At 37.4% G+C, this 23,853-nt stretch overlaps 1 protein-coding gene across 1 annotated transcript in view; it reads right to left on the reverse strand.

Moving 5' to 3' along the window:
- Positions 1 to 335: 335 nt before the first annotated feature.
- Positions 336 to 23,853, reverse strand: part of LOC122987643 (interferon-induced very large GTPase 1-like) — a 41,686-nt gene continuing 18,168 nt past the window's right edge. Inside the window, 11 exon segments of the mRNA XM_044359634.1 lie at positions 336 to 5,018; positions 5,021 to 5,071; positions 11,427 to 11,475; positions 11,570 to 11,770; positions 11,966 to 12,020; positions 12,545 to 12,631; positions 12,740 to 12,807; positions 12,917 to 13,000; positions 13,267 to 13,364; positions 13,490 to 13,586; positions 13,687 to 13,835. Of these exon segments, the coding sequence (XP_044215569.1) occupies positions 373 to 5,018; positions 5,021 to 5,071; positions 11,427 to 11,475; positions 11,570 to 11,770; positions 11,966 to 12,020; positions 12,545 to 12,631; positions 12,740 to 12,807; positions 12,917 to 13,000; positions 13,267 to 13,364; positions 13,490 to 13,586; positions 13,687 to 13,803 (5,553 nt within the window). The 5' untranslated portion in view covers positions 13,804 to 13,835 and the 3' untranslated portion in view covers positions 336 to 372.

Raw genomic sequence — 23,853 nt, forward strand, 5'->3', positions numbered from 1 at the left:
GTCAGCAGCTGCTTTAGTCTGAATTTGAGTTTGAAAAAAAAAAACATTAAACATTAAAAGTAAAACATGAAAAACAAAAGTAATGTGTCTGGGAAGCTTTTCATTACTTTGAATGAGACTGAAGACTAGGTAACAGAACTAGGTAACAACCTAGGTAACATTAATGGTTCAGCCAAGCTGATAATTTTTTCAACAGTATTGATCGATATGGACTTTAACTTAATGAATTTGACTGATCTGATCTGCTGAATGCTGTAAGATGTTTAGTCCTCAAGTCCTCTTTTAGCTCGTCTCCAGTGTTAATTTTTGTTTGAAAAAATCTTGCATGTTTCATATTTGATTTTTGTTTGTTTAAAGACATTTGTATGTTGTTCACTTCATGTTGAAGGCATCTTTTAACCCCTTCAGTGCTTGTTCCTTTGTGATTCTCCTCCAGGCCTCTGGAACATCAGCTGGCTTGGCCTTATATTCTTGAGCAAATCTGTCATTGTATTTTACCAATACAAACTTCCAGTAGTCAGATGCTTCTATGCTGAGATCTGGAGGAATGTGCCAGTCTGGATAGTACTTGGTGTAGTCTTTGTAAGGATGCCACTCTCCTTTAGTGTCTGTGTTTCTGAATGTACATTCACTTTGTATATCAGTTGTACACAGTGTTTCAACCAGCTTCTGAGTCGCTACATTCCTGTACCTACCAAGACCTTGTGGTCGATGAACAGCTGCATGATGCTGCTTGTGATCTTTGCCTCCAGCCTCACAGGGAACTTTACAAAATGGACATTGTTGTCCACAACCAAACACTCGCTTGAAAAGTTCATCCTGTGGTTTGACTGGAAGTTTGTTCAGAGTCTCAGTGACGTTTTCAGACTTTGAGAATTCCTCCTGAAGCTGTTCTTTCAAGTCTTTTATTGACATTTTGAGGCTGTTGATAAATGGATGACATGTGCTTTGGATTTGAAACAAGGCTGTTTTTTCATTCTCCTCTGAAATTGAGATGTCTTTAATCAAATACTTCCGCATGTTGCTGATGAGCTCTGTGATGCTTTCATTGTTGTCTGGCAGTTGAACATCATCTGGTCCTTTTGTGGCCTGCTCTAAGGCTGCTGTGATTTTGTCAACTATCACCTTCAGATTCTCTTGTTTCAGTTTGCACAAAGTTTTGTTCTTTGACATTTGTTGCTGGATGTGCTGAAATATCCAATCTTTAACATATATTTCATAGTTACGAATGTACTTGACCAAACTGTCAAAGTCATCCTTTTGCAGCAACTCTTTCTGAATGTTGTACTGGAAAAAGGAGCGGGAACTGAACTCTGCTGAATGACAACCTGTCAAAATTTCATCCACAATGTTTATCCCCAGAGATCTGTTGATGTACTCTTCCACAGCAGGTTTGATACAAAACTGGACAAAATGCTTTGCTTTATGCTGACAATTATCTCTCTGTTTGTATAAGTCAAGAAAATCTGTCAAGTACTGATTCTTGTACTTCTGCAGCTGAAATCGAGGATCTTTATCTGACAAGAATTTTTGGTGCATTTTGAGGAATTCCCTTGAGGCAATGCCACACATGTGAAGTTTCAGGTCAATCTCAAACTTTGCATTTATTTTGTGATTACTTTTATCAAGGGATTCATCCATTTTTTCAAGAAGCTCCCTTGTAAAAGAGTCATTGTAATCTGTGTTTGTCTTTGTTTTATCAAGCACAAACCGTGTGCAAGACTCAATGACACTGTCAGCAAAGTTCTGCAGATCTCCTAGTCCCCAAAGCAGATTTCCAACCTTCTTCATCCAGGAGTCTGTATGTTCACTTCTGGTTTTAAATGGATCCTTACCAATCTCCTTTAGGTCTTTAATGTTTTGGAATTTCTCATTAACATTCCGATTTGAGAAATTTCTTCTCAACTGTTTCAGGACACTTGCTGCGATATCTCGCTCTTGAAGGCCAGACACGTTTTTAGTGGCTTCAGTCCACATCTTTTCAAACTTCTGTGTCAGCTGTTCATCAGACAGTTTATCAGAGTCTTTACAGTCACTCAGGAGCTTCATGACCTCGTCTTCAATTCCACCTCTGTATTTCTTCTGAATGTCTTGAACATTTTTTGAACTTTTTTTCAGCTCAAGTGCACAGTCCAATTTATTGTTCACTGAATGTTTAATTTCCTTTGCGAGACTACTGATGCTGTTGAAAAAGTCAGTTTTGTATTTTTCTATCAGATTTACATTCTGGTCTTTCTTTTTGTAGTATTTTGTAAGTTTCCCCTTCATTTTTCTTTCTTCAGATGCTATTTTTTCTGACACCTCTGATTTCTTTGATTCAACCAATTTGCTCCAAGTTTGAATATCAGATTCATTGTCAGAATTTAAGATTTCCATCTCTGCTTCTGTTTGCCAAGAGAGGATTTCTTTTCTGAACTGCCATTCCCATTGATTGAACTCTTTGCAAAGGTTATTGTAGGCATGAGCCACAAGAGTGTTTCTGAAACTAAAGATGAAGTTCTCATATTTCACTGCTTTCCAGAGACTTTTTATCCATTCTAGAAACTCTGGGATCTGTGAGACGTCATTGCTTTGGTCTGTTTTCACTGTTGTCAAAAGATTTTTCTTGAAATCTGCTACAGCTTCACTGTAACCTGTGTTCACTGGTGCCATCGGAGGGGTTCCATGCCAGAGTCCTGGGATGTTCCAGTGGTTTTTGTCTATGTCATAGTCCAGCACATCTGTGAAAGCTTTAATAGAAGGCTGCCTTTCCATTTCAGCTGCAATTTGCGTCATTTCATTGAGCTGGTCCAAGAGATGTTTTCTTTCTGTTATGGTCTTTGCATGAGCTGAAACTCCAGAAACATTTTGATGCACAAAGTGACAAATTGGCTTTTTACCAATTTCCTTCATTCTCAAGAAGGCGTGAACTGCAATTTGCAGGATGTCTTTCATCTCTGTTGAGTTCTCCATAGCGACATTGATAATGGTGACATCACTTAAACCAATCACAAAGGTTGCCAGCTGGTTGTCATGCTCATAACTGTCTTCTAGTTCTGCCAAATGTGGAGACTTTAGACCCTCTGTGTCAATGAGAACTATAAATTCATAATTCAACCCATGTTTCATGTCCTCTCCAACATTGAGGAAAAGCATATAAGCTCCTCTCGTGCATCTGCCGCTGCTGACAGGAAACTGCACACCAAACATGGTGTTGAGGAGTGTTGACTTCCCTGTACTTTGAACACCCAGCACACTCAGTACTAACAGTCTGCTCTTCCCTCCAACCTTCTTGTGAAGCTCCATCAGCACATCTGTCACCCATCTCTCTGGGATGTTGGAAGCATCTCCATCCAAGAGCTCTAAAGGATATCCGTCCAACAGCATTTCAGCAGCCAAACCAGGGAGACGAGATATTTCATCAGCAGTGTTTCTTGAGCCAGAAATTGAGAACTCATAGATGAGTCCCATCTCTCTCATGTAATGCTCTACTCCTAAAGAGCTCTCCATCAAAGCCTGATCTAACTCTGCAATGATTTGCACATCTTTCTCCTTTCTATCACGGTGCTCTTTCAGTTTAATACGCAGTAAAGATAGTTTAATGACAGAATGTGAATGTGCATTCAGCTTAAATTTCATCCACTTCAGAAAAAAATCTCTTTTCTCTTTGTCACATTTGGATAAGTGTTCAATAAAACTTCTCATGGCTCTGGAAAGTTTGTATTTGCTTTGCTGCTCCCTGATTCGTTGTTTTTCCTCCAATAGCTGGGATTTATATTCCTCCAGTGCTTGTTCACCAGCATTTTTCAATCTACATTCCTCCATTTCCAGTTGTGATAACCTTTTCCAGTTAATTCCTTGCAAAGGAAGTTGTTGTTTTTTGTAGTCTGGTATACTCCGCACTCCAATTCCTTTCACAATCTCCTCAGCTGCTTTCTTTTGTTCATCAGTTTTGTTTTCGTCCACAGATAGATCAAGTTCAACAGCTTTGTCAAGCATATTTTGGAAGATAACTGTGTTTGCTTTATTTGTCAGTGATTTCTTGATGGACACACAAAGTTTCTCTGAAAACTCTGCAACATTTACCTTTGAGTCTTTGATTTTCACACTGCTTTTTGGTAGCTCTAACTCTTTCAGTGTTGTCTGGACAGACATCATGTCCTCTCTAGAGTTGTCCTTGCGATTAACAACCAAGAAGAGTTTGGATTTCACATCTTGAAGAGAAGTCAGAATCTTGTGCTCATTTTCTTCGACTTTGTCCAGGAACACAAAGGTCGCAGTTGACTGTTGAAAAAGAAACTTGAATTGTGTGAGTGACTCACAAATGTCTCCTCTCAAATTGGCAAAGGCAACTGGTCCTGGAAATATGTCAAGATTTTCTCTGCCACTGGGAAGGTACCAGCAAACCTCGACCAAGCCACTAGCAATTTTCTTTGGGATCGCTCCTCCTTTCATATCTCTGTGTATGAAGATGTTGTGATTGTACTGGCCAAGGCTGAGAATATGATTCAAAACCTGTGACTTGGACAAACTACAGTTTTTCAGCCTCATAAAGGTAAAGAATGGTATATTTGCTTGGACAATGTTGTCTTCAACAAATCCTTTTGATTCAGACAAATCATGTGGACGCTACTCTTTGATGATGTCTCTCAGAGCCCACAGCATCAGGGAACACTGACTGTTATCACCATGAGGCAACAGCAGTGGGACAGAAAACTGACACATTGACATCTTGAGGGCCATTTCCTGTTGCAAGAAGCTGTCAGCACAAAGAAAGAGTGCGACTATGAGGTCGAGAGCGTTAACCTTGTTGTCTGCAAAGTCATCTGCAGTGACCAGGTCAAAATCAAAGAGATAATTGTTTTCATCATCATCATCATCATCTTCATCAACATCATTGTTTGATAGTTGTGTACAGTTTCTGCATCCTGTGTTGATTTGAAAGAGTTTTCTGAGAAAGCACCATGGTATTTTCTCAAGTGATTCAACAGTTTCACCATAAATGTTGTTTTTGTTGATTTCCAGAAGAGACTGAAGAGCTTGTTGGGATAAAATTTCTTCAGTCCAAGTTTGGAGAGAAAGTTGAAAAAGACTAGGAAAGAGAAAAAAGATCACTTGTAAAAACAAGAAAAATTAACAGAAAAATGAATGACCCTCTAGGACTTCATATGTAATATAATATTATTTTTTATTTATATGCTGTTGGCAACCAACTGTATTTATCCATAATATCTGACATTATTATTACTATTAATATGTGTCATGAAATAGCAGTCTTGTTACTCGTTAACTGCCTTGACAAGATTGAGTGATAAGTAAATAAATCAGAGATAGGTTAAGTTGAAGTGTATTCATATTCATAATTTCTCCCCTGTTATTAGCCACTGTGTCTTCTATGATGGATTCCCATTTAATTTTATTTTTACCTTTTGTCTGTGTATTACTGTCATGTTAACTATTGTGGCATGAAAACTATTGTCTTTCTTGTTTGCACCATAACCTAAATTCCCATCACCTCCATTGTACTGAGGTGGAAGCAGATATCAGACAAGCAGACAAGGGATGGATATCTTAAAACCTCAGAAGATAAAACTAAACCTTTACATGGCTTGATTTATTTATTTATATTTTATTTTTAGATTCCACTTGAGGTGAGTTTGCTTCTTCTTCTGCCCGTGGAGTCAACAAGCAGAAATACAGACAGCACCACTCTGCCATTGCAACCCACATTGTGATCAAAGATGGGATTATATCCATAGTGATAAGAACTACCATAAAGAATGAATTGAAAAAGTTTAGAGCGTTAAGCTCTCTTCAGGTTCTTCACACGCAGGAACTTTCTATGTATGTTTAAGTCATAGTGTAGGATGTCACAGGCACGTTTTGAATGGACACTACAGTTCATCCGATCAACTTCAGCTCAACTCAAAATTGTAGTCTCCAGATATTCTGTGTGTGAGGCGTTTAGGGAGCATTGCTAAATTACATCTACTGGTAGCCTGCATGTGAGGCGTTATGGGAACATGGGTAAATTATAGCATCTACTGATAGTCTGAGCATGCATGTTTTGAACAGGCACTGCACAAGTGTTATCGTAAGTCAAGAAGCCCTTGAGTCAATTCTCTTTTTGTCAGTTGAGTCACTACAGTCTTTTTTTTAGTTGCAGGATAACAGAATGGTAGGCTGTTAACTTAAGCAAACTCTGTCTCATCTCAAAATTACCTTACTACAAAACTAACTGTAATGGAAATAGAGATACGTGATTTTACATTACAGATGATGATCAAAAGGCTGTCCAAAATGTGAGTGTTACAGGTAAAACAAAACATTTCGTATGTAGGCTGTTATAGGAGGTGAATGTAGGGCAGCAGCTCTGCAGATGCACTGGACTGTATTGTAATCTGATTTGGGTACAGACCTACTCAACAGTGTAATGAGTCTAATGAGTCATGCAAAGGGTCTGCACCACAAAGCGAGCCAAGTGAGCTAGCCAGCTACCTCAATCATTTATTAACTCTCACTCCACCGTTCCAACAGGTCACCTAAGCTATCCATGAAAACCAAAGGCACTGGCATCTGTTTTATGGCTAATCAAAGCTGGTGTGTTAATACCACAGTGCTAAATAAGTCCCGCTCACCTCACCTTCAATACAAGGAAAATTGCTCGGCTGGCCCGATAAAGGTTTCTAGCTTCCGAGTTTGCTTCAGTGCTGTGTGACCTACTGAATATGTGCAGTAGTATTCCCCCTGCGAGTTCTTGCTCGGCCCATAGACTTTGCATTGTGATGACGTCATGGATATTTAAATCCCTTTTGTTGCATCAAGGGAAGTTTTACAAATATGAAACTCCATGGATCAAAAATTTGTTAAAGAAAGAGTCATAATTGACGTTGTTTGCAGTTCGAGCTATCCTGTCAACAGTTTTACAGATGTCTCTTTTATAGTGGTGGTCTATGGGGAAAACGATTTTTGGGTCTGTGGAGGAAAAAGTGAGGATCAGAAGTGTACTGTTGGAGAAAATACTGTATTATTATAATAATATTTTGATGGTTGTTAGTCTAGTATAGAAGTATATTCAACTGATCCGTTTTTGTCTTTGAAGAACATGATGCACTCTTGACCTTGTCTATTGACTTTATATGTTGTAACCACGTTGTTCTGTTTTTAAGTAAGATGTCTCACACCTTGTTTGTGTAGGCAAATTAATGTCTAGTCTGTTAGGGAAGAGGAAATAGAAAAGGTTATCTGAAGTGCATGATACATGGTGACCCTGATTCTAAGAAGTGATCATTGGAAAGGGGAAAGGCCGCAGGGGGCTCTTACAATACATCTATGCAGTATCCATACCCACTTTGCATGGGTGATGCGATGGTCCCCCTGAACGTTAGTTCCATGCTGATTTCCGTCAACTACAGTTACTTTACCTCACGGTAAACTATTAACACTAACATATACTAATATAAGTTCTCTGTCAGCTACACTCAGAAACAATATGAGGTACTGAGTATATTGTTATGTCATGCTGGATGTAGCAGGAATAACAAGAATTTATTTATTTAAAAAACACCCCAGAAAAGGGGCACTTAATAGCGGAAGGCTAGTGAAGAGCATTGTGTTGTGGGTGGATGTGGCACATTCAACTACTGTTTTTGGCTGTCTGCCGTCAGTGGGCTTCATTCCATTTCATATTGCCGCCTGTCGGCCCCAACCCGAGTCAAAATGCCAATATCTTAAGAAGAAAAGGCATTTTATAGCCTGTGATTGTAAAATGTGAAGTTGCTCATTTAATTTTATATTTCCAAGAATATGTGGCTGAGGATATTTAACATGAAATTATCTTTCTTAAAAAAAAGTCTTCCTATATATATTTCATACACTTCATCTCTTTGTCCATAGAACAGTCTATATTTCCTTTGTACAGCCAATATTTTTAATTTCAAGTTTTAAATCCCATTTCAAAACTATTACCATTCCATTCTGTAAATAGATTTTAAAATTTCAATTTCATTTTAATATTACTTTGTTTATTATTATTATTATTATTATTATTATTATTATTATTATTATTATTATTATTATTATTATTATTATTATTATTATTATTATTACCTTGCTTTTATCTATTTTTATTTTTCTATGTTGTGTTTTTGGGAGCAAACACTGAGACACGTTCTTTGTATGCTTGCATTGGCTAATAAAACCGATCCTGATTGAATGAGCTGCTGTATGTCATACTAACATAAAACAAATAAACAAAGAATCATAAAGATACAGAAAAATCTCCAGGGTTGTGTGGATAGTAACCTATGCATTTGTCAGTATTTGACGACCTGGGAATGAGAACAGGTTGGTCTTTTCACCCATAACCCTAATCCTAACCCAAGCCTGTACTAATTTACTAGATTGTCAGTAGTATTGTAATCTCTAAAGGTGACTCATTTTGGTCACTATTTCCACTAAAAAAAGAAAAAAACAAACAAAAGCTTCATTTTAAATCTTAGTCCTTCCCTCTCCTGAAACTAGGTCTGGGATGGCTTTTGTCCATGAAATGAGATAACTGAAACTTTGTCATGGAGCAAAACCAAATACATCATTGGAAAAGTCTCGACCTGGAGAGTAACATATGTCAGTATGAAGATTCTACATGGCTCCTGCTTTGAAATGCTGACCTTTGAACCTTGACCTCAGTGTACACTTCAATGCTTATAATTCAGCAACAAACGGGGTTTCAGACATGGGACCAACTGTTAGAGAGAGCTCTTGACCTCAGATATCATGTCAATATAGTTAACAACTGGGGACGCTGTCAGATATGGGTAAAATATGGTTAAAATTAATTTTCACCCATTTAATAATTAGATATTTAATATTTGATTACACAAATGTGTTTACCATCCCCCTAAGCTCCTCAGTGTACTCTCAATTCAGTATTTACAACTTTCAATTCTCAGAAAAACACTAATATATTTTTAAAAACTGCAATTCCCTACAGCCTTGCCATGCAGCTTGACACAAATCAGCACCACAGTTGTAAAAAAGACATATCTACTGAACATATCTTACTGAACATATAAAATATCTAGTACAGCCAAACTAGTAATTACACTGCATCTAGAGGATCTTTGTTAAGAAAAAGTAAAGATGTTGGTTTATTTCAGATATTTTAGCCAAAAACGGAGTCGAATGTGCCGTGTGTGTGTGTGTGTGTGTGTGTGTGTGTGTGTGTGTGTGTGTGTGTGTGTGTGTGTGTGTATGTGTGTGTGTGTGTGTGAATGGGGTGGGATGGGGGAGCTCGATGAACCAACTGCACACAAAAATCTTGATCAGTTCGAAATAAATTCAGTAAATAAAAGTAAATAGCATATATAATAGTAAATAAAGGTTTTGTAGAAAACTGACAAAAAAACCCTTTATTTCTCAGAATCGAAGGAGAAATAATTAAAAGTGATGGCCTTAACATTAACCTATCATATTGTTGAGTTATCAAGGACCCTTTTGTGTTTTTGTGTTGAGAAATGTTAAAGATATCATTAAAAGAAAACCTTGACACATTGACAGCATGAATGTATTATTGACATTGAGGAAAATACTTACGCGTGGCAAGTCCTCCGGTCAGCCAATCACAAAGCTAGACAAACTCAGTGAATTCTTTGGGAGATTTGAACAGTCCCCAGACCCACCTTACTCTCCTCCCATCCCCCCTCCACCCCCTCCATTCAGGAGGAAGAGGTGAGAGCCACGTTCAGGAAAACCAATAAGAGGAAAGCAGCAGATCCAGACAGGATCAGTCTAGCTGCACTCAACCACTGAGGAGGGTTAAGATGAACAGCCTTTCATCAACTCAACCTCTGACCCTCAGCACAGACGCCCCCCCTGGGCTGCGTCCCCTCACCCTGGCTCCTCTGCCTCTACACAAACCCACCACAGCTCAGTCACCATTCTTAAATATGCAGATGATACAACCATAATTGGTCTTATAACCAACAATAATGAAGACCGATACCATGAGCAGGTAACCCAAGCAGCCACTTGATGCCTTGATAACAACCTCCAGTGCAAGACATCTACAACACAAGAACTCATCATAGATTTCAGGCACAGTCCCCTCCCCCAAACCCCCATACATGTCTCAAGAGAACCCATAACCATCACTGACTCATTCAAATTTCTTGGCACATACATCAGCAACTCAATCAAATGGAACATCAATACAGACCACATTACTAAAAAAGCCCAGCAAAGATTGATCTTCCTGAGACAGCTGCAAAAATTTTAAAGTTACACAAAGCCTCCTGCTTCAGTTTTACACAGCCATCATTGAGAGCATTCTCACCTCATCCATAACAGTTTGGTACCACAGCACGGACAGTCACACTCACAAAAAAATTGTAGTGCATAGTCAATAAATTATTCATGATTATTGGCACCCCCTCCCATCAGTTGAATCACTATCTCACCAACGCACAATCAAAAGAGCAAAAAGAAAAAAATGTCTGACCCCTCTCACCCTGCTCCCCACCTTTGCCAGCTGATGCCCTCTAAGAGGTGCCATAGGTCTCTGCCCACCAAAGCAACCATCTTGTTTTGAAAAATGTTTTTTCCCACTGCAATAAGGACTCTGAACACTTATCACCAAGCCTGAGAGATGCACCTGCACGTAAAACTCTGTGATTTTTGTCTTGTGGTAATCTGTGAATATTGTCTGTGCTAGTCATGTCTCTAATGTGATGTTGATACCTGTCTATGTTTGGTGTTATAGTTAAACTGAGCGTACCCACCATGCTATACTAAAAGAAAATTCCACCAACCTCAGTCTTGTGATCATTAATAAATGACTGGAATTAATAAATGACTGAGTCGCACAAGGGGCCTGTACAAAGCAAGTCTAGTGAGCTACCCTGTGGAAACAGGGCAGGGCACTTGGCCTGCCACATAATTAAAAAAAATGTTTGTTTGTTTTTGTAAATGTTTGGATATCAGTTGGCAAACAATTAGTTTACATTTCCAAATAATGTGTTTGAGGTCTAATTTATTAATTTCTCCCTCATTGTCCACCTCCTGATCTGACCACGCAGGTGATGAATGTGTGGGTGGAGGCCAACAGTCTCTACAGCTCTAAATCTCTACAGATTCGTAAAGGTCTCATATTTACAAAGCAATGGCCACTTTAAAGCAATCCAATCAAATCTGAATGATTTCAGCAAATTCCTTTTGTAATTTTACTCATATATTCCCTTTCACTCAGAATACATCACATTATGGAAGCTAACTGTCATTTCACTGTGACTTTAAAGCCCCCTTATGTCTACAATTTTAAAAATCCTGATTCTCAAAAATATATAAAACGTATATACAAAAAGCAAGATTCACATTAGAAAAAACTACACATATTCGGCTTTAAGTTTCAAAAGTTACCCTTACATATGTCATATTCAGAGTTTGCTTACCTGGTTGCTGCTTGTGAAGAAAAGAATGTCCAAATTCCTGAGTAATGATCTAGAATGAGTAGAGAATAAATGTTTTATAACTGAACACAGTCTGCTTTATGTAAATTCAGATGGTATCAAAGACAACTAATTGTGCTCTCCACCTGTGGTGTGAGGAACTTCTGTATCCTACAGGAGAGGAAAGGTTCTTCCAGTATGCTGCTGACTGAGGGCCTCTCTGTGGGGTCGTGTTTCAACAGCTGTTCCAAGAGAGAACGCAGTTCTTGGGAGTAGTGATCAGACACTGGAGGGTAGAAGCCACGGACTATCTTCACCTCCATGTGCATGCTATTGTCAGCATTAAACTGAGAGGAAACACATTTAGTACACAGTTATAACAACTGCAGAAAAAATGAAGAAAGGAAAGACGACCCATTCTTGTTTGTCAACTATTAGACATACAGAGAACAAATCTACATCAGTATGTGAGCATTATAATGCTGTGTAAGATACATTAAATCTACATGAATTAGTAAACAGCTCACACACAGAATACTTACTGCAGGCTTAAGAGTGCACATTTCATACAGGACACAGCCGAGGGCCCAAATATCACTGCAGAGGAGAGAAAGTCAGAGGAGAGAACAAACAAATAGACAAACTGGGATCAGTTCTGAGGGTAGATTTACATTTATTCAATAACAGTCACTTGCAAACCGGAGAAAAAAGGACTTTATTGCTGAGAAAATGTTACAACGTTCCAAAATGTTTTAAAACAGAACATATCAGACTTTATCATTTATTGAACGATAAAGTCCTAGACTTATTTCCATTGTTGTCCCTGAGATTCTGCTTAATTTACTTCATTCAGTTAACTAAATCAGGATCAGGTTACATTCATACTTAAAATAGTTTAAGAGGAAATCAATACTACAGTAACTTCCTGTTGTAGATATGAACAAGCAGGTTCACTCAGTAAAGAGGAGACATGATACCTTGACATCTCCCAGAAACCTTCACCTAATCCTGCATGACTCACAGTCAGTTCAGTGGGGAGAGAACTTGTCTACTGGATTACTATTAAATGATAATTTACACAATAAATGAGACAAACACAAAATGGTGCATCAAGTTAGTACCTTTTGTTGTCATATGGTTCGTTTTCATAGATCTCTGGTGAAAGGTAAAGTAGTGTTCCTATGTGTGTTGTTGCCAGTTCTTCAGTGCTGGAAATAAGAAGAGAATAGAAAGCAGACTGTATTATGCTTTATATTGCCATTTTAATCTTGGCTTTATAGAGATCTACAGATTAATTTAGGTGACATTTTACATACCTGTTCAGCACCCTTGAAACTCCAAAGTCCCCGAGCTGTACAGTCTCATCTTTTGTCAAAAATATGTTCTATGCAGACATCATGAAAAGACATGTAATGTCATTATCATGAGTTCATACAATACAAATAAAAATGCATCATCACTGAGGCAAGATCATGTGGTGCATGAAGCAATACCTGTGGTTTAATGTCCCTGTGGAGGATTTTTCTATCGTGGACATGCTTTAGTGCCAGACAAATCTGCACAAACCAGTCCAGGATCTAAGAAAGGCAGAGGAATGTAAAGATACACTTAAGAGTATCAACTTGCACTATATACATCATTTGTAATTATAATGACAGAAAAAGCCAAAAAAATATTATAAAAACATTAAAAAGAGACTAAATACATGTTAAACACATATACAGTGAAGTGGAATAGTGAGTGTTATATGATGAATTCTATCCACATGTTGTACAGTTTCACCCTAAAGATTATCAGGTTTATCCTCAACATTCATGATTGTCTTGAAGAGTTAGTAGCTTACTTGTTTTTCTGGGAAAAGTTCTCCTTTCTGAGATTTGATCTTCTTTAAGAGGTCTCCTCCCTCACAGTAGTCCATCACAATACACAGACAGTCCTTCACTAAAAAGATTTTTATACAGCATAAGGAACATGCATGAAAACACGTGTATGCATCAGGATATAATTGCAGTAGATGAACTCTGTGATTCTTTGAGGTTACAGCTGAGATCTTGGATCATTTATACCTTCAAAAGACTCTTTATACTGGACAATGTTGGGATGACTCACGTCTGCAAGGACTTCAACCTCTTTTTGAGACTCCTGCCTCTCTTCACTTGACATCTGTCAAAGTGAGAGGGACAGATAATGTGAAAGAGCAACGTAGTAAAGAGGAGCTCAAATCAACACTGATACTGTGGAATATTATGCAAAGGGTTCTTACTCCAGATATGTCAATCTCCTTGATGACATATTGGTGTCCATCCTCTTTGGATTTGACAAGGATGGCCTTTCCAAATCCACCTTTCCCAATTTTCTTCACCAGTTCATACTTCTCCATGTTAGTGGAACAACTGCCACGTCATGCTGGTTCTGCAGAGAGACGAAGGAGCATATTGTAAAGCTGTGCTCAAGCTGATCAGGCTTTGATAACAAGAACTTAAGAGATTGTTAAAAGGTAACTTAATACACTTCAGTCATTTGGATTGTATATTGCTTTTTGAGATTACAATTCAAGCACTTTTCAAGCAGTTTCAAGGTACCTAAACCAAACATTTCAGGAACTTTTAAGGGCTTTATCATCACATCTAAATTGTTAACATAAATTCAATTGCAAAATTAAAGTTTGTAGAATTTCTTTATATTCACAGCAATCGATATGTATTGTCACTTTGTTTATTTTACCAGCTGCTCGTATTAACTTTGTTTTTATGTTTTGATCGTAATTATTTAATGCTTGCTAATTTCCAGAGTAAGGGATCGAGAGAGGACTTATCTAGCTGTGAATGACAAGTGAACACAAGAAAAACAAATTTATCTCAGAACCCACAGCATCAGGGAACACTGACTGTTATCACCATGAGGCAACAGCAGTGGGACAGAAAACTGGCACATTGACATCTTGAGGGCCATTTCCTGTTGCAAGAAGCTGTCAGCACAAAAAAAGAGTGCGACAGACAGAAAGGGTTAACCTTGTTATCTGCAGAGTCATCTGTAGTGAACAGATCAGAGTTAACCAGATAATTGTTCTCATCCTCATCATCATCATTATCCTCATCTTCATTATTGTTTGATAATTGTGCACAGTTTCTGCATTCTCCACTGATTTGAAATAGTTGAAAAAGCACCATGGTATTTTCTCCATTGACTCAACAAGTTCATCAGAAATGCTGTTTTGCTGAAGAGAGACCTAAGAGTGAGCTTGTTGGGATAAAATTTCTTCAGAAACACTTTTTGTGCCTGCTGGACATCACATCCACTAAGGTTTTATTACAGAATTTCAAAAGAAAAGTCAACATAATGTCTAGATAATCCAACCCAGTCGCCATAACCCAATAAAGTTCTCTGTGTATTTTCACTCAATCACATTCTTGCACGTTTGTGTGATTCTGTGAAATGTTTAGATGAAAAAATATAGTTTTTCTTCTAATTTTAAGCTGCAAGGTACACCTAAGGGGCTGCCAAATTCAAAATCAAATTGAGAGAGTTAGTTTCCGAAAGCAAATAATTTTTCCTAAATGTAAAGTATTGATTAAGTCATCCAGTTTTTTTAATGAGGGAATAAGAGAGAAAGATTTTCAGAAAATCTTTTTTCAGATTCAAATCAGATTCATTGTTGATTCAGATGAGCAACAGATGCTAAGTAAAGGATCTGGTGCTAGATTAGAAGCAATGGCTTTAGAGATCATGAACACATCATCAAAATGTCAGACCAAAAAGAGTTGAATTTTAGAGCAAATGAAAACACTTAAGCTTAAGGTTGCCTCAGCAAGCTAGTATCATCCAGAGACACAACTTGACAGGTTTTGTCTAATTTTATTTCAGAAAAGTGGAGTCTGTGTAGTATCTTGAAATTAATTTGACTAGCATTGTTTGAGACTGTGTGTGTCCCTCTCATATATCATGAGGAACAGTGGCACCAAATTCTTCCCATTTCAGTCCAAAGCTGTCTGGAAAAGGGAAACCTACTGTATTTTCCGGCTTTAGTGGCCGGTATTCAATTAAAAGAAGGGGGTGTGGTCGACACAAACAAATAAAGGCCGGCCTCAAATACAGGCCGGGGAGGGAAAAAACAAGGATGGATTGAGGCCATATTCAGACTTAATCAGGTGTTGCTGCACACCGCTGCGGGGTTGTACAGTGGTGTGCGGGGGTGTGGTGTGTTTATTTGTGCTCTAGAAAATAACCGCTGAAACAATTAAAAAAAATTTTCTTTGATCTGATTCACTGCTTTCTTACCAGCTCCATCTCTTCATTCACTCTCTAGCCCCCTCTCCCTCTTTTTCTCTCGTCTTTTTTCAAAATGAGATGGGAAACTGACAGCAAAGCCTAACTTTACTTTTAACGTTATCAAATGAAAAGAAATGTCTGCCCTGCTCTTCTTGGTGCCTGTTATAATGTGACTGTGGTTTGTAGCAATGTACAAGATGACGGTAGCTATATTTGAAGTACCATATAGGACCTGTGCAAGTGTCAGTGACAAAATTTTCCATAACAACAATGCCACAACACTGTAGAGAGCAAACATGGCACCCACCTGACGGAAGTTTGACATCAAATTCAACGAGAGTTTTGCAATATGTGGAGGAAAATTAAGAAGTGAAAGGTGCAAGACATTTTGACACTGACCCGAAAAGACTCAGATACTGGAAAAAACAGAAGCGTGAGCTGCTGTTAACTGATAAGAGGAGAGCATGGCTAGCTGGAGGTGGGAGGAAGAAAGTTAGCTTGGAACATTAGAGAGACAGCTGATTGATATTTGATATTTGACTGTGCTGTTAACTGGCTATTAATGTTTATATCCAGCGTAACCTCAGATTTGTTTAGTTTTTAACTGACACTGGCCATATTTCCCCTCCGATACTTGACCGGTCATACTTCACACAAGTTATATTTAAATGTTTGTGTAATGTTTCACAATAAAAGTCAGGAAATGAAGGCTTTTAATTTTATTAATAGCGTAATGCAGTAACAAAAATTTAACAGAGAAAACAGAAGCAGATCAGAAAACAGGGAGGCTTCATACTAAAATATGAGCAAATATACTTATCAAACAGAGGGAATTAGGAATAAAGGCATCTCTCTAATATAAGTCTGCTTCCAATAAAGGCCTGGTACCTTCTGCAGTTGAGGTAAATAAAGGCCCCGGCCACTAATAGAGAAAATACGGTATGTCAGCAGGAGATCATACAGATAGAAGTTTTTTGCAAGTAGGTGTTTTTTTAAGATAATTGTTTGTAACTAAACTTGTGTCAGTCTCAAAAGCTGTTAAGTGTTTTCGTGCATAATCTCCTAATTGAAGATATCTTAACCCTAACCCTAACCCTTAACTTGAGAGTTTATATTTGTGCAAAGGTAGCAAAGGTATGGTCGATGTATCGGTTTCCCACATTACCTACCTCATTACATGTCTTTTCATGTAAAAATTTAAGGGATGTATATTTCAAAACCTCCACAGACAGAAAGTGAACTATTTTATTTGTTTTTATGGCTATATATCACTAGAGGTGAACTAGAAAATGTGTTTTCAGTGTCATAAATCCATTTATAAAGAACCTGATTCCATATGGTTCTGCCTTGTGATTAGTTAGTGGAAAATTGGCTTTAAATCCTATACAGTAGTCCTGAGGTGCAGAAAGTATAACACTGGAGAACACAAAGCATTACAGAAAATATAACTTTGCTAGGAAGAAAACAGCATAGCAAACATGATAACACTGCAAACAACACAACCTTACAGAAGACACCATATTGCAAAAATATGACATTACTGAACATGTAACGTTGCACCAAACAAAACCTTTGTGTTTTCTGGAATTGTTGTATTGTCTGCAATGCTAAGTCTTTTCCGATCTTTTGTTGTGCTTTCTGTGTCTTGTTTACAGACATTTGTGCATTGCTCCTCAGATTTTATACTAATTTGTATAGAATATCAGCTGCAGTGGCCTGACGCAGTTTATGGAAAATTATTGTTCTTCAGAAAACCATTCTGTCTGTCTGTCTTTCTTTCTTTTTTATTCTCTACCCCGTGTTTTTATCACTGAGCCTGATAGCATCTTGCTACACAACACAAGAGCAACAGACTCTGATCAATAATCCAAATTAACTTTCCTTCTAAAATCTCCTCTTATCTAGCTTACAAACATGAACACACGTCTTGTCCTGCAGCTTAGCTTGTTGAATGAGCCACCAAACGGAAAAGTGTGTTAATTAGCAGTTTATTACATTACATCAACATGAATTTAATTACATTATGTGATTTTGCATAGAATTGCCATATTTTGATATGAATTTCAGAAAAAATGATTTGTATTAAATACCACAATGTTGATTGAAGCTACATCACACAGACCTAGTATGCAGTGTAACAGCTCTCTGACTTTACTATGACCCTCAGGTTTGTGTCTTGTGTGCTGTGTGTGTGTTTTATCTCTCTTCAGGTCCAAGTAGGCAGAGACTATATTAATGCAACTGGGTGCTGCTGGTACCTCTCCATCCAGAATGCATTTAGGATCAGTCATCCTCATTCCTTTCCCTCTCACCTCATCACTGGCTCTCCCCCTGCTGCACCACATCTTTTCTTTTCTTTTGTTTCACTTCTCTTTAGTTTACACCACACAACATTACACATTCACACATCCACTCACCAACACCACTGATATACTGACTTACTATTTCATACATTTGATTAATATATTTTGATGCAGTTTCTAAAACATAAATGTAAAAGATCCATTTTTCAGTACAAACGTGTATTTCTCTTCATTTGTCATGGCCTAAGAGCCGGGTCATGACAGCAGGAGAAACTGAATGTAATCCTCTTGTCTTTAAAGGGTTAAAACAATATCTCATCCATATCTCATCTCATTTTATTCATGCCAATACAATGCAGGAGAATGGAGTTTTGTATGTGGTGCTCACAGGTGCATCACTAGTTTCCCAGAAATGGTGTCCACAGACCTCACTGTCACTGATTATATGCAAACTGTTAACTTTGAGGTCTGTGTGTGTGTTGGTGAGAGAAAGAGAGAGGGAGAGAGAGCACGAGAGCAGCAGCACAAAAACAAAGGGCCAAACGTACAACCTGAAATGTAGGTAATGTGAGTGGAAGCGTACCTGTAGTCTCTTGTTTATCTGGGTCCGTTATTGTCATCTTTTCTCTTCATTCCCCCATACATCAAAACCTAGAGACACAATATCATCTCTTATGTTTGATAGAACCAGTTTCATTCAAAATATTTATATAAAATATAAATACTTAGTCAGTCACAACTACACATTCTATCATTAACTGGATACATTTGTGTGTAGCTTCAAATTATATTTTAAAAACTTTATGCCACATTTTAAGTCCAGAAGAGTCAAATGGTTCCAGCATACTAAGGTTCACTGTAACTTACTTGTTATCAGGCTGCAGGAGTCTCTGAGACTGTCTGCATCTGCTTCTGTATTTATACTCAATATAGAAATCGAAAGCATTTCATACACCTGAACAACCGGTTTCTGTTTATCTTTTGTCTTATCTTGATTTGCTTTTCTAATCAGTAAATACCAACGTGGGATGTACTCAACTCTTCCAACAATATAGTGTGATGATAGAATTCTAGATTGTTAATATTATTATCCGGCACATCTATATGCCGCCTCTCATTGACAATACATGCAGGTTTATCTGGTTACGAAGGTAAAATCCAATTGTCTAAAAGATAAGATTCAGATTAACAAAGTATGTGGGAGCCATATATTATCATCTAATCATAATAAATGTCATCAGCAATATAAGTTATGTTGAGAACCTGGGGGTTTGTCTATCCCACTATAGGCCTATAAGTGTGGAAAAATTCACAAGCAGCCACGATTAATCACTGCTACTCTGTTTTCCTGTAAACAATTAATTTATCAGAAATCACTGTAGCATTTCTTCTTCACTTCCATGTAGTTGACAGGAATGCTCCTCAGTGTACCGACAGATTGATTGATATGAAATATTTTTACATGCTGTTGAAAAGAACCACCCACATACTGGAATGTGAAGGTAGACAACAGTGTTTTGGATGTTTTTGTGACAAGCAGGTTTGTCTGGTTTTATGTTTAAGACTCAACAGTGTAATTATTTATAACAGTTTAATTATGTCACAAAGGTGGCTCACTTCACCAGTTGGGGTAGATAACTACAGTACATGTCCTACATTAAACTGTAGTGAAATTATAAGTAATCAATAATGGCAAGCAGTGAGTTCTCTGCCAGGATATTCCTTGTTTTCTTCCTTGTCTTTTCCATGAGGAGTTGAATCAAGGACTTTTGGGGTTTACCAACTATTCTGCTGGCCATTAAAACAATCCTGGATATTCTTGGACCTACAATTGAACTGACTTTACCAGAAAGGAAAATGAAATGTTAAAACACCCTAAACAAGAGTTTTGTACACTAGTTATAACATTTACTGACAAACAACGATGCTGCTGAGTCTTCTGACAAAATAAATCACTATGAGCACTTTTTAAAAATATGTTTTCAGAGAAGCTCACCTGGAAGTCAACTGTAGAAAGATATATGAGGCTTTCCTCAGTTCCAGCATGTTAGCCGTCAAGTGAAATTTTCTCTATTTTTAAATCTTGCTCTGCACAGATAATTTACTAGTTACTAATTGATTAATTATATATTTAAAGCTGAACTAATCAACATTGTTATATCAACAGTGAATCAAATCACTATACAATGTGAAAAGGTTGTTTGTGTACATATTTTTTGCCTCCATTTGAAGGTGCAGTAAAGATGTGACAGGAAATGCTTTTTGCTTTTTGGTTGCACAACAATTTTTTCTTACAATATTTTCCCACCTTTTCAGTGATCTGACTACACAGAGCCTGGTTTGCTGCCCTCCATCGGGCCACTGATGAAGCATATTATCCTTTCTTTAATTTCATTAGGTTATATTTACAACTTCCTAGTAAGGGTTGTTTTGCTGGCCTTTGTCCAACCTGAAGTTAAATCAAGCTCCATGTATTTTTCATCTCATATTGTAAATAAATTGAATCATCACAATATTCAGTATCTATCTCCATGGCTGCTTGGCACATGGGACTTTCTCATGTTGTGTCTTGGCCAATCCCCTGGCAAAACAATTACCATGTGCAACACATTTTACAGCAGGTGTAAATGACAAAGTTTTGTTTCGTTTTTTTTTCAGTTGCCACTTACTTATTTTTGGACTTCTGCCAACTGTGTTCTAAGACTATTAATGCAGTCATGCAGTGATAACTTCATAGGCATTTGCTTATTTTTTTTTTATGTTTTAAGGTTATTTTAACACATTTGTCTCTTTTCATTTAACTATCACATAAAAAACATATTTTGTAAACATTTGACAGAAGCAGAGACTTCGAACTTGTTCCTAATGAAGATAAATCTGTTGCATCAGTTCATTCACTGTGTGAGAATATACAGAGGTACAAAACGTTTGAGTCTATAATTGCTATGAAGTCACATTTAAAGAGACAAAACAATGTAAAGCAGCTGTGTTGTGAGTGTGTGAATGTGAGGTCTTACAGGGACAACAGTTTCAGAGTTTCAGGAGAGACTAAATTGTCATCAGGTGATATTCATGGGTGATGGCCTGTAATGACATCACTGCAGTCATGTCAAGTCTAGATTTGTCTCACAAAGTGCTTACAGTATCTAAAGTGTCTGACCAAGGAGAATGTTACACTGGGTGTTATGGTGATAAAAATCTATGACTTGATGTATGAAGCAGTTAATAAACTGCCTAAAATTTTGGAAATTTTCAGTTTTGTTACCTGCAGGTTTGAACTTGTGATTTGATTCACTGCACTGTGTCAAAAAAGATTATATGTTATTTTGCTGTCTTGAGTGAGTCTTTTGTTCCAGTTTTCTTTTTTTAAACACCAATATGTAATTTTCATGATTGTATGAAGAGTTCTTAGAACACAACTGCTTTTGGGACGTGCATTTGCTGTTGTGCAAATGGACACAGAGTCGTGGTGTTTGTGTCACATGTTCTCAACATCGGCCTTTTGTTTCTAACAATATTTCAAAGCAACAGAGAAAAAGTTTATTCTTCCTGGTTATTTTCAGCCATTACTAAAAAGCAATTACCACCAACCTCCGGACCGGAGGAGAGCCTGGGAAAACCAACAGGAGACGCACATGAATAAGGGTAAATGAAAGTTTATTAAATCATATCTGTATTTTATAGAGATATGAGACACTTGATGTGTAAATAGGGGCCTAAATGAATTTCATCAAGTACAATTTCAGATTCTGGTATTTTAAGCTTAATTTATACTTCTGCATTGAGGTGTTACGCTGTACTAAGGGCAGCTACATGTGTTGACTCTGTCGCTTCATTGAAGGCTGCACTGCAGCTAACATGTCTCTTCTGGAATATAACTATAGGTTGAGCCTCCAGCAGCCACAAGAGATACCACAAGAACTGTGATTGCTCAGCATGAGTTGCTTGTGCTTTCTCCTACAAGCTTCTGACGCCTGCATTTATTGAAAGGCTGAAGTTATTTTGCAGGTGTGTGTGTGTGTGTGTGTGTGTGTGTGTGTGTATGTGTGTATGTTTGTGTGTGTATGTAAAGACATAACAACTCAGCTCAGCTTGTTTGGCTTGTCCTTGAATCAAAGCAGCAAACAAAGACAAGCACACACACACACAAACACTGAAAGAAGTGAGGAGAGATGACGGCCTTCCTGCTCCCCAGCAGCAGATTTCACTGTGCTTAACATGAATGTTGTTCTGCAGTGGAACCACTGGATGGCAGCGTCTGACATGCAAAATGTGCAGCAATGAAATGAACTTTACATCAAAGTCTCCACCTCTCAGGTTTAACTGTTAACTTTGTTCATATTCAAACTCCAACTGAGAACCGAATCAGTTGGAGTTAGTTAGTTAAAATAAAGGATTCTGAATATTTATGTTACACTGCAAACAAAAAAGAACAAATAATAGACACATAAACACTTAATTATGTTTGATTTTATTATCTTTTGGCTAATTTATACAGAGGCTTTTGATTTTAAATGTAAAGCAGTATATTAAACATTACCTATGTTTCATGTGTGGAACTCATATTTACTGCTGGTGTTTTGAAAATCTCTTTAAGCCTGATGATGATGATGATGATGATGATGATGATGATGATGATGATGATGATGATGATGATGATTGTGACATTCACAAAACTGTTTTTATTTCTACAACATAAGGATGAAGTTTCCCTCATGACACCTGTTCATTGAGCAGAACTGCAGCATTTATTTCTCTGTCTGTGTTGCATGTGTCCCACTGCATGGACTCATTTATGGTGGTGCTACTAAAAATATCAGTTGCCAGTTTATTACATTCACCTGGGTAAAATAAAAAAGTAATTGCTCCTCTGATGAAGGTTATAATGTTGAGTTTTTGTTGAAGCTGTTCAGAGAGGTGATGATTTGTCTTTATGGTCATGTTGAGACTGCATTAGTGCTGATGTTGACTTGTATTGTCTTTAGAGGGGTTTCTACATTTTTATCTACCTCATTGTTCTAAATGGAGAAGAAAAAATATTTGAAACACACAAAAACTCAACAGTATAACAGTCATTAAGGTGTATAATTGCAGGACTGTTGAATTAGCTGCATTAGTTTTAGCAGGTGTGTAAATTGTAGACAGCAGTGTTTTTCTCACCTGAAAGAGTGAACAAGTTAACAGGATGTATAGTTAAAAAGTCAAAGAGAAGATTCCATGTTTTCATTGGAGATATGGAGGAATAATGACTACATGTGCAATACAGCACAATATATGCAACATGCAGCACTGTTATAGACACTGTATAAAACAATGTGATGAGACAGGACTGACTGGAGAGACTCTGACATGCAGAGTCATGTTATATAATATTTGAAAATTTATATACATGTTTATTTTTTAAACACATAAGTTGTTTGTACTTACAGCCTGTTGCAAATAGCTTGTTGGTAAATATTTGTTTATTTTAGGGCTGCAACTAATGCATTGTTTCATTATTGATTAATCTGTTGATTATTTTCTTCATTAATCATTTAGTTGTTTTGTCCATAAAATGTTAGAAAATAGTGAAAAATGTTGAAAAAAGTCCAAGTTGACGCCCACAAATGTCTTCTTTTGTCTCAACCAACAGTCCATGATGGAGGTGATGGAGTTTCTTCTTCCTCAACATTTTTTCAAATAACACATTAAAAATGTTGTTTAGTCATTGTTGTAGCGTTAATGTTACATCACCTGAAAAGCCAGAGAGCTGGCTGAAGGCAGCTCAGGAAGGTCTGCATGTCAGAACCAGAGGAACTAATTACATTCCAGAGACTTCCTACAACTTATTTCAACAGTTCTGTTTTAATCAGACGACA

The sequence above is a fragment of the Thunnus albacares genome, chromosome 1 (genome assembly GCF_914725855.1).
Source record: "Thunnus albacares chromosome 1, fThuAlb1.1, whole genome shotgun sequence".
NCBI lineage: Eukaryota > Metazoa > Chordata > Actinopteri > Scombriformes > Scombridae > Thunnus > Thunnus albacares.